At 38.4% G+C, this 12,433-nt stretch overlaps 1 protein-coding gene across 1 annotated transcript in view; it reads right to left on the bottom strand.

The window, feature by feature from the left end:
* LOC101234197 (von Willebrand factor D and EGF domain-containing protein-like) overlaps positions 1 to 12,433 on the bottom strand; it is a 133,851-nt gene that overhangs the window by 39,493 nt on the left and 81,925 nt on the right. The window contains exons 19-20 of the mRNA XM_041717675.2: positions 11,127 to 11,267; positions 9,439 to 9,588 (exon numbers count right to left, since the gene is read on the bottom strand). Coding sequence (XP_041573609.2) covers positions 9,439 to 9,588; positions 11,127 to 11,267 — 291 coding nt within the window. The remainder of the gene's footprint in view (positions 1 to 9,438; positions 9,589 to 11,126; positions 11,268 to 12,433) is intronic.

The following is a 12,433-nucleotide window of genomic DNA, read 5'->3' on the forward strand; positions in this document are numbered from 1 at the left end:
TTAAATATGAGTGTAACCTTTTACTTATGTAATGACTTGAGCATCACCATGAAATCTCAACTGCTTCTCTCTCTTTTAATCTAATAAAATGCCCCAAACAGTCTGCTCTTCAGGTGGAGACTGGTTCCTTCTCCTTAAATTCCTCTGGCTGTGGCCACTTCTGCCTGTCACTTCAGAGGGTTATGGGCACCTTTAATTCTGCTCGAGCTACAACTACTTTGGAATTCTGTGAACAGTTTAAGGATTCATTATTAACACAATTCAATAAATTTACAATTTGTGTAGTTTTAGAGCTATTAACATTTAGTAGTACCTGCTGTCCAGCCCATTTCTCATTCAGAAAATGTTGGCAGAGAAATGCTCTTTTGACATATTACACTGTGTGGGTCATCATTTAAAATTTGAGACATCTACCAGCACATAAATCTTATTTAAAATGTCAAGAGAGAACAGAAAAATTACACTGGTCTAAGAAGTCTTGTTACTAGAGTGCTAAGGATATTCCCATTTCCCTCTGTATGCTTCCCTGTTAATATTTGTTTCTGTATTTACTGAGTGAGAAAAGGGAAACAAGAGCAGCTGTCAATAGGATGCTCCAGGGAAATTCTGTTTTTTTCATCAACTCTTAGTTTTCTTTTTTATATTATTATGTTCTGGCATTACTTTATTTTCTACTTAGAGTGTATTTAATTCCTACATCTCTTGTGTTGCTATCCAGTGATACTCTAATGTCTTCTCTCTCCTAAATATTCAGTTACATAGTTTTGATTCTCCCTTCCTTCCTCTTAAGCATCCAGAAGTTCCCCATATTAGATGCTGTGTGGAATTCCCAGTCACTCTATCTCTTCTACAATCACGAGCAGTAACTACCAGAATAAATTCCTCACCACCTTTAAGTGAAATACAGCTTCAACCTCCCAAGTCTACAAAGAGTTACTTCCAGGATTTTTTTTTTTTTCTTTTTTAGCAACAAAAGCATTTCAAAGGTTCATTTTGATTGGGATATGAATGTAATTTTAGACAGGAGCTTAATTTTTGACCAAATGCTTCTTTACGTATTTTTTAATGTAAAAAAGTGGAAAGTCTAATGTGATGTGCCTCACATCCACACAGCTCAGCACAGAGCAGAGCAGTCACACAACTCTCTCTTCATCTGTACAGGATTATTCAGTCCTTGTCTCAAACCACCACTTCTGTGATGGGCAAATTTACTCACTTGATGCTTTAATGATGAAATTAAAAGGTGAACATCTAGTTCACTATCCCTGAGCTCTTTCAGCCTGATAGAAAATGAGATTGTGTCGCTGATGTTGCTGTCTGGTGAGCAATTTTCTTCCCTTTCACCTACCAAAATCATGAGCAGCAGGGAATAGTTTGTGGACTCTGCATCACTCAGCCACTTCTGATTATAACTCCTCTGCTCCAGACTCTGTTTGCCAACGTGGCTGCAGCTGCACATACACAGTTCTCTAGCACCATTCATTTGCAAGGCAAATTTGTCTTGTGTCAATGAAGTACAAAATTATTCTGTTTTAGCACAACACTTCTGGGGAGGAGAAAACCTGGGATCTTCAGCCAGCTCACCCAGTAAACCTTGTTTAGGAGTCTTTCTGTGTCCAGAGTAAATGATTCCCACAAATGCAAGGGGGTCTAGACTCTGCTATCAGGGGGGTTCTTTTCCAGTTTGGAGATGCTGCAAACCTATGTGAGTATACAAGAAAATATTACCTGAGTGTGACGTAGTGAGTTTGCTTATGTCACATTAAAAGTCATTTATCATTTTTGCATCTCTGTGCAGCTCATTTTCTTCAGGGTTTTCAAAACAATGTAATTGACATCTCAATTCATTAGCTGCTGTCTTTAAAGAAAATGGGGATTCTGAGATGACTGCACAGGAAAGAAAGAGTTAATGAAGATACAAATGATATTACTGACTGCTTGACAAAGTTTTCAGTCTTAAACAAGATGCGCCAAGGAATACATAAAGATTATCCCTTTCATACTGAACAAATACAAAACAATTGTTAGAAAGATTTTGCTAAGGTATAGCTCTTTTTTAATGGAATATTTTTCTATTTGTAAAACTCTTTCAATAGAAATCATCGTTATTTAGAGTTTAAGAAACAAAAAAAAAACCCTTTCATGATGTTTAAGAGATTGTGGAGATTAATTAAAGAGTAATTATGAAGATTACATGACAGAAAAAACTAAGAAGAACAAAGAGTTTGGGCACTAATACTGCCTTAGTTTGTATTCATTAAAGCCAGATTTCTTACAGATTTTCTTTTTATTTTTTGGATTGCCTATGGAGGTTTATAAACCTGTTACGTTTTTACAAACAATATTTTCTGAAACACCTCTTTTACCTTCCATTTTATTTCAAGATTTAATTGAAAACTTCCCTCATGTGTGTTGGAAAAACTCAGAAGGTTTGGTGTGCTCTCACCCCTGGCACAGGAGCCGTGCTCCTCTCTCTGCTTTGTTGCCAGATCTCCTTCCGTGCTCTTTTTATTCCTTGGGTCTAACCCCTTCTCTGCTGCTGCTTTCAGAAGTGCTCTTCCTGTGCTTTTCTCTGAATTCCCAGCCGAGAAAACAGGAAGAGAAGAAGTGTGGCTGCATTTCAAAACACACCCTGGATCTCCCACTTAATGCCCTCGTAGCTGATTTATCACCCTTCCTTTCTTTGTCCCTTCTCCATCTTTCAGGTCTGAACTTTTACTCCTCCTCTTTTGTGTTCTGCCTCCTCCAATTATTGGAGCTTGGAGCTGCATTATTCCAGCAGCTACAAAGGTGGTGTTAAGAGAGAGTTCATGGAACCAAATTATATTTTCTATTCAAGAATTGACAGTATATTTTACTTCTCAGAACTGAGATAGATGGAAAAATTAATAGAAAATGTGTTCCTATCTGATGATGCCTCATGGGTCTTCAGACTTTCTCATGGCATGAACAGGTTGATAGATATATACAAAATAGGCTAAATTAAGGCAGATAATTTCTGAAGCATCAGTGTCTAATGCTCTGATATATCTATGTAGAACCCTTTAGAAGAGTAATAATAGATTATAAAGAAAGTTCATTTCTTCAAAAGAAAAGCCATAATATTTCTTCAAAGAAAAAAATAGCTGAAATACTTCAAAGTATTTCAGCAAAGAAATAGCAAAGAATAAATTACTAAAATTCCTTTATTCAACTCAAGAAATAAATGGTCTAAAACAATAATTATGTTGTTTTGGGCTGTAAACATATAAAAATTGAGTTATTTTACATAGGAAAGCCAAGACACAAAGTGAACTATGCCTTACTGGGAACCAGTAATGAATCTATTTAAAAATCATGTAAGCATGTATAAATACTCTCAGTGAAATCATGCTTTTATGGAATTCTCCACAATTTCAACTAAGTAGGTTGACAAGTACCTATACTTTCTTCCCAACTTAATAAGCAAAAGGCAAGGAATTACATTAATAAGATTTCAGATGGTATGGCACAGAAGAACTTAGCTAGTTCTCTTTGAGAAAACAAAGGTTGCACCAGATATCTTTGAGGTCCCTTCCAACATCGTTATTCTGATTCTCTGAAATTCTAAATCTAACATATTATCAGCATGGGCAATGATTTTCTCCTCCATCCCAGAGGATCAGTTGCCTTGAGTTGGCAATAGGCTGTTGCTGTATCCCTTCAGGAATGAACCAAACCTATTCATGTGGTGTGTAATATTTGGGGTAAAATTCACGATTTGGCAGTGGACATCCCCTGGTTTTGCAAGAAAATCCTGTGAAGTCCTACTATACCCTTATATACCTGTTCAAAACCAGCAAGATGTTTAGGAACTGGTGGTAAAATTTGTTCTGACCATGGTAAGTGTGTATGTTTCACACCTATTTTTGTTTAAACCCTGTACTGTGTTGTGTTTTGTGTTGCTTCCGAGTCCTTTCTCTTCAAATCCTTATTTGCTTTATCCCTTAGTGGAAAGACTCTTGTGTTGCTTTAATGGGGCCAGGATATTGGTCCAGTTTGAGTTACTTCCAGTTCCAAAGAGGCCTTTAAGTGCCTTTAACAAAACAGCAATCTTGTCAAATTTGTGCAAACAGGGTTGGCTCCCTTTAAAAGCTGTGTGCTATTATAGCTGGATGATTAAATGAGCCTGGAAATTCTAAGAGAAGATAATCTTGCTCTGCTCTGTCAATGTAAAAAACTACTGAGCCTGTATCCTGTGTAGATTATTTGTTGGAGACTGAGTTGTTATTATCACTTAAAAGTCATGATGGCCCAGTGATTGCTTAAGCAAAAGGTGGCACATTCTTGGTAGGAGAGAAATGTAATCTGTACTTGATATTCTGATTGAATGTAAATATTATTCATGGCATATAGCTGAGTCCTCTTCCCTAGTGGTTTTATGGCTTGGGCTTCATTGGTCTTCTATTGCTGAGCTACATCATTTCCTAAATATATCATCTGTATTGGAAGCACTTAACAAGTTCTGGATTGACAGAGTGTATGGATCAGTGAAGCTGGAGACCATTTATCTTTTAAATTATCTAAACATATTCTTCCCACTGTGTCTACTTTGGTTGTCATGTTTGGGTCACGGCATACACTGTACAGGTCTCTTGATATTTTGCTGAAAATACTTAATATTTTATGAGGCATCCTTAAGGAGGAGAAAGACATCAGAAAGACTCTCTCTGATTCCCTTTCTGTCTTGACAAGTACAGGGGTGGATTTCCAGTGGCAATTACAGACTCAGAGGGCAGGAAAGGGTCAGAGCTTATGTCCAAAATGCCAGGCTGATCCAGGCCTCATTTGAAGATTATTGGTATGCCATTTACAAAATTGACTCTTTCATAAGACCAAATTTATATGGAATGTCTTTGTGTGGCATTTCTAACCCCACTCCAGTTGCCATTTCATCACATACCCCTTGAAGGACACATCTTGACACCATAACTGGTCCATCTGAAAAAAAAAAATGTACATTTTGGTCCTGAAACACAACCCAGGTAGAAACACTGAAACTGTGTTTCTGAAAGGGAGCAGCAGCACCCACCATGCATTCTGAGGATGAATTGTGGGCAGTTTCCATGGCCTGAGTCAGAGCAAGGAGCTGGAAGCCATTGACATTCAATGCTTCCCAATTTTGGAGCCCACAGGCAGAGCTGAGAGCTCTTACCACACAGAGGCAGATCAGAGTATCCTTTGCTGTGTTTTTAGTGTTTCTGTTTTGTGTTTAAAGGATCTCAGGCACTTCAGAGCTGATGGCTGCAGCATCTCCATCCCTGCCTTCACGTGGGCCGTGTAACTCGCTGTATAAACCATGTCAGGATGGGTTAGTTACTCTTTGCAAAGCCCTCTCTGAATGCTGAACAGTGCTTGCCTTTTATCTACACCTATTGGTACATACAGATCTCGGATTTAAAAGTCCTGTGTGTGATGTGCCTGCCTTAAGAGGGGCTTTTTGTGTCTTCCAGGAGCTGTGCTCAGCTCAGTCCATTAGGGAAAGTTGCTTGTTCAGTGGAGTCACTTATGATGATTTACACTGGGGTAAGTAAGACTGGAATCTGGGCCTTGATCTTTTTAATGCAAATTCATCAATTCTGTTAGTTAAAAGATGAAAGGAATCTATTACATTCTTTAGCCATCCCTTGAAACAAAATCTTTTGATTGGTTCCAGGCAGTAAGAAGTCCCTACTCCTGCAGTTATCTCCAGACATGAAACTTTGGGTTAGTGACCAAAGCTCTTACTGGAGATATTTATTTTTCATGGATTAATCACTATTAATGATGAGTGCTAATAATGACAGAAGTGATTTCCAAGTTAAAATGTAAGAATGCAAAACTTAAGGTTAACATGTTCCTCTGGTTTTTGACTGAGCACTAAGTGTTTAAAGAACACACCTTCTTTTACTTCAAAATGTTTTATTCTCCTTTTAAATCCACACCTTGATGTTGATCTGACAGTGGTGCAAATGAGAAGGTGACAGAGGTGTCTCTGATGTAAAATCAAAGTGAATTCAGATGCACAGTGCCGACACTGGAGGAGTGTGGAGCACAGAGCACGTAAACATAACAAATAGCTGCACGTGCAAAAGTATAGCAAGTGCCAGATGTCTACAATACTGTGAATTAACTGCTATGACAGGAGATCTTGCAGTGGTGTTCTGAAAGGGAAAGCAGAACTCGATAGCAGAGATCACAAAACCACCCCCTCCCTTGATCTTCAGCTGCCTAAACGAGGAGAGGCAGAATGAGCAGGCTCTGAACAAACAATCTTTTATGGCTGATGGATGTGGCACTGCTTTGTCCAGTAAAATTGCTGATTTACTAATAGTTAAAAAATAAATCCTTTTGTGATGACACCAACCTCTCTAACCTGCTAAAGAAAGTGCAAACAGATGGGTATCTGTGTGACTGTGAGTGATGAAACCAGTCTGGAGAAATACCCACAGCTCCTGACGAGAACTGATATTGCAGCGTGCAGGAGCATCACCAGCACCCCCATTAGGGTACATTCATTTTCTTTGTGCCAAGAATATGAGCAATGATGCTAGGTGGTTTGATTTAATGGATCTGCCTCTTCTAGCAAAAAAGCAACAGATATTTTATACAAAAGTGAAATGTGCCCAGGGACGCCTGGACAGATTTAAATTCCTCAGGCTTTCCTCTTTATTGCAATGCCAGCAGATTTAAGGGACTTTTGACCCTACGAGTAAATTTTTAAATAAATGTAGGATACCTGCTTTATGGGTCTGAAAGGGACAGGAATAGCTTTTTGTTTCTGATAGGAGAATCTGTTTAAAAAAAAAAAAATTACTTCCCTTTATATGTGAAGTTCCATACTGGCTTTTCCTTAAGACTGTTCTGATGTATTTCAGGAAAAATTGCAACCAAGTTTGGTCGGTTTAAAGTGATACAAACTACAGATATAGGCCAGGTAAAATATGTAAGTGAGAACAGAATGAGGCCCGGCATTTTTAGAACAGATAAATGTAGCTCAGAAACTTATTTTTAGAGTTACATAGTTTGCAGTAAGTCAAGTACTTCAAGAGATGAATACCCATCACATATCAATGCTGAGGAAACGGTACTTTGTTGATTATAAATCAAAATTGAAGGTCTTTTTGGGTGCAGCTCATCAAACACTGACTTAGGAAACCATTTTCCTCTGGAATATTTTTCTCCTCAGCAGCCTACAAAGGCAGTTGGGTAATTTTTGTGGTTTCAGTATGAAGAAATACTTATCCTTTAATCCTTAAATCACTGCAATTGAGTATAATTTCACGTCAAAAGCAGCCAGTAAAAGTACAAAATAGGGATTAGCAGGAGTATTTTTAGATTAAAATTACTTGAGTTGGAAAGAAGTGGCACATAATCTCAGTACCTTCACGAGCACTGTAGCAAGCTGAAGAGGATTTGTTCTGTTTCATTTGAAGACTGATGGCATAAGTTACAAGGGAGAGAAGCTATTATTACAACAGGGAGGATTTCACAATAATCATAATCCACAACTGTACATAAATTTAATTGAGAGTTAATTCTTTTTTGTCTGATATCTTTTATTCATCAATGCTATACAATACTTCTGCTTCTACCGGGAAAGCGCTTGGGAAGCAAAGTTAAACCCATCATTTTGGCCATAAATTAGGACACTCATAAAGCTGCAACAATTGCTTCCATTTCTAGGTATTAAAACAAATGACTACTCTCATTTAACCTTGAGGCACAAGATTATCTTTGCTTGTGTTGTGATATAATTCACAGGAGTGAATATAAGCTTCTGTTGGAATGAAAAAAATAATTCCTCTTCATTCCTTTCCTGAAGTGTTCAAGCTGGCATCATTTGCATCATGAAGTCCTGGCTCAGTTTGCATATTCAAGAGAAAAATGTAAAACAATCCCCCTGCCTCTGATATACAGCTCTCTTTTGAAGAAAGCATGTACTTGTTTTAGGTCCTGATACCTGGGATATTGCTTAAATCTTTGCCTGGGGTTGTATATGACAGGTATGAATCACAGCAAATGGCAGCTTCCCTCGGCATTCCCTTTCTAGAACACAGACAAATTTATTGGTTAATGTTTATGTAAGCACAGTGTAAGTGTGCCTGATTTACTGTACCAATACCTGCAACTATAGAATGTCTGCTCCACTCAAAAGCATTTAAAGGACCTTTGGGGTGCACAATGTGTATGCCATTATCCCATTAATGACAAGGTGCAGCTTTGGGCAATAACAGAAAAGTTATTTATATGCACAATGATTTTTTTTCTTCCTCAACAACTTTTACAGCTTCCCCACGTTATAGAAGAGTCAATAGCTGGCTTAGTGATGCTGGCAGACAAAGTAACACTCTGTACATACTCATTGCTAGGGCGAGAAAAATGTTGAGTTTATTTTTGTGACCTTTAGATTCTGAGAACTGGCTAAAATCAATTTATAGTTCCAAGAGATGGGATGATACCTACACTAAGCAGCAAAATTGCTTCCACTTTGGTGGAGTGTGTTAAAATACAACATCAAGATAAAAATCATTGATTTGGAAACAGAATGGGAAGTGAAGGGGGGTCAGTCAAGTGTAGGAGGTCAGGGAACAATTTGACAGGTTTCAAGCCACTCAGTCTTGAATACTTAGGAAAAAGATTTCAAGGAATCTAACCTGGCAACTATTGTAATTAAGGAATAGACACGAGTACTCCTGGCAGTAAAAAGGGGACAATCATCCAGACTGTCCCTATAGAACCACACATTGAGTTGTGGGAATATCATTGACAGAGAGAAGGATCAGAGGACAGCGGTTGCTGGGCCATTGCCACTTTGTGCCTGAGGTCAGCACCCAGCTTTTCTTTCACCACAGACCTCTTTTAAAGAGACCTTCTCTTCAGTCCTCAGAGACTAATGGGAGCAGCTGATTTTCAGAACTCCCCAAGGAAGATTATTGCTCAGGCTATGAATACTACAGAAATTCTTTATCTGTTGCCTTCGGTTGTTGGTATAGTTCTTCTTACATGACACTTTGTTTATTATCGTCTTCACAGGTCACCTTGCAGAACAGATGCCTTGCAGCAGAAGAATTAGGAAAGAAGGAGAGCTGAGTGACACTGGCATGTGTCATGTTCTGATCTCACTGAGGAGGAAACAAATCCTGCGTTCCTGTGCCAGTGCTGTGGCTGAAATACAGATGTGGTGATTCATACCATTGAACAAGCCCTGAATTCCCCCTAGCAGCAAATGAGGTGGTTAATCTACTGGATTTCAACTGATGGAGCCAGGTATTCCTGAAATAATTCTTACCAGCTGCTCCTGAGGTGTGAGTGACACAACCCAGCCACCAGCGCTTGATCCCGGAGTACAGTGCGCTGTAACGCCACACCAGCTCACACTGCCTCACAGCCTTCCTGTGCAAAACCTTTTAAAAATTCTAAATAAAACCCAGAAAGTACCTGCTCTGGGGACTTTGGCACAGCTCCGACCATTTCCAAAAAAGCCAGCAGGGCAGCGGCCACAGAGGTACCCAACGTAGGGCGGCTTGCGGTCGAAGCACGGCGCTCCGGGGAAGCACGGCCGGCTGGCACAGCTGTGTGCCACAGCTCCTGCACAGCCAAAACAAGGCAGGGCAAGCATTTAGTTATCATTTATCAGATGAAATACATAGCTAAAATTTAGCCCAGCTAAAGCTTTAAAACTGCTTTTATTCTTTTAAAGTCTAATTAATGCAAAATGGTACCCAAACCTTGAGCCAAACAGGAGAATGTCCTGTAGGCACAGTGTAACAGAACAGATGTTTCTCATTAAAGCAAGATTTATTAGTCCTCTAATTACATGTTTTCAAGTTTATTACTCGGAGTTGTCTGGCATTTATCATGTAAAATATAGAAACTGTAATTTTCAGCATAAGTGAAAGATTAACTGAGTGAGAAAAGGTATTATTGACATCTTTTTGGTCTTTTATAATTGGAAGGTGATTATCAAACCTTACAGCACCTATACTGTGCTTTTGAAACTACACTGTGAAGTACATATGTTTCTGATCTGGAAATCATCCTTAATGTGTCAAATCTTGTATTACAGAAAACTGCTTTAATTATCTTAGGACTATATGCAAAATTTAACACTCTGGTAGTATATAATATTTTACCACTTATGATGTCACTGAATAGCAAGTGTATATGAACTTCCTGTGAAGTACATAATAGTCAAGACAGAGAACAGATGATGAACACAATCTTAATTATGGTTGTAGATCCTTTTTAATTGCTTCCAGTGAGGTGTCCATCATGATTCTCATGTATTTTCTGCATTATTCTTGCACTTTACCTACAGTATCATGATACAGGATACCTGCAGGAGGCAGGTTCTGCTTAGGGATTGGCTGGCCTGGTACAGATATTTAAAAAAAAAAAAGGGTAAGAAAAAAACCCCCTTTTATTTTACATATAAAATATGTTATTTTTACATGTAATATATGTATATAATATATACATATGTAATATATATACTATATACATATATGTTATTTTTACATATAAAATATGTTATTTATCTGTTGTCTCTACAACGGATATGACCAATCTCAATTTTTTGCCGCCTGCTTTCACTGGAAAATCAATTAAAATGCAACACTCATTAGAGCAGCACCAACACAATCATTGTGCAGGAGCACACCCATGTCAGAGAGGGCTGCAGCTCTGGGAAAAGCTACTGCCACAGGCAAGTTCATCCTCGAGTTGATCTTATGATTAAAACTCAGTAGCAATTCAGTGGTTGCTTATTGAATCCTGAAATAAAACACCAGCATCACTTGGTCATGGCAAGCTGGCATAAGCTGCCACTTTAATCAACTTGCTTTGCATTGATCACTACAATTTGGGGTGGTTTTGTCCTACTTCAGGAGTGGTGATGTCTAATTAAGCCTGACCACTCTGACTGTTATTGCTGTAATCCCTCCCTTCCATGTCAAATTGTTTAGCAGCAATCCCCATTCTGATGCACTGAGTGTTTTTTTCCTAACTCAAATTTTCTTGTGTTTTAATTAGCTAGTTTGTGTTTACTGTTAAGTTGCTAAAATTAACGATTTCTGAATCCATAATCTTTCCCAAATGAAAAAGAATTCATATCCTTGTATACCTACCGTGTCTATCACTTATGTTAAAATTCTTAATTACAGGAGAATCCTTTGTCTCTGAGGATTGCAGTGGCTGCTTAACCTCAGTCCTGTTCAATTCACCTTTGCCACTGCTTAAAGCTTCTGTAACGTCAGCAGCAAGCACAGCTGTGGAAAATATCACAGAGACAAAAATAAGGTGTTAGAGCTGAGCCGTGATTGATGATAAAAAGCCACAACAACAGCAAATCAGGTAAGCTGACACAAGTTTACTCTGGAAGCCAACAAGCAAATAAAGGCAGATCAGGTGGGTCCAGCTGCTGGCACGCAGCAAAGCTTCAGCCAAGTATAGGAAAATTTATTATGCCTAAATTTTCTGAATTTTGCTTGTCTGGGAGTATAATGTGCAGGTCAAGCAGTGTCTGACAGCACTGCTCCTTGGATGGGGATGCTGCTCCTCACCCTGGCAGCTGTGCTCTGGCTGAGTTTTGCCCCATTGAAATCTCTCCTTCTCTCTGAAACGCTGGTGAGTGTGTTGGTTCAGTCAGTTCAGCTGCCAGCTCTGTGTGGATTGACATACTTGTGAAAACTGCACGTGAATGCAATGAGGAAACTCTGAAAAATGTGATTTTCTGCGTAACTTTAAGGTAATGAACTAGGGGTAAAGTCTATGTGGATAGCGCTGTAAGTCAAACAGTTATTGTCTTGGGTCTCTTGAGTATTCTCTGCTCTTAATAGACCCTGAAATTCTGACTCTTTATATATATATATAAAACAATACAATGAGCTGTTGCTCATTGTACAGAACAACTTCAGTCCTCCTTCCCTTTATACTCACTTAAGCAAGGGAGGTATGAACAGGAATGTTAAGTTTCTGAATCAGAGCTAAAAATAATGATTTCTGTCCTATCCTAGGTAAGCAAATAAGCCCTCAGGTTTATTCCTTCTAATAAATGTTCATTTCAGAAACAGATTTTTTTTTTTTGTAATTAAAAAATGCAAAGTAAGAAATGTTACATTTTTCAAAAGCACATTATTTGGTATATCCTTCCTTTATGGGGAAAGTTAAAATATGCATTTATGAAACAGATGTAAAATCACTTTGAAATAACCAATGTGGCCAAAAGATACATCACAGAAAAATTTATATACAGGTGTTTGGCAATATAATTGAAGGAATGTTTGGTAAATCTGGCAGAAGCTGTGCTGCTGGAGCCAGGGTCCTGCAGCTACTACTCAGTCTGTTTACAATGGATATTTTTTTCCTTTCTGTAGTCAGTGTGAGGAAATGTTAATGGCTGCACAGGAAATATCTGCATCTTTCATTTCTAGAT

This window comes from Taeniopygia guttata, chromosome 7 (assembly GCF_048771995.1).
Source record: "Taeniopygia guttata chromosome 7, bTaeGut7.mat, whole genome shotgun sequence".
NCBI classification, from domain to species: Eukaryota; Metazoa; Chordata; class Aves; order Passeriformes; family Estrildidae; genus Taeniopygia; species Taeniopygia guttata.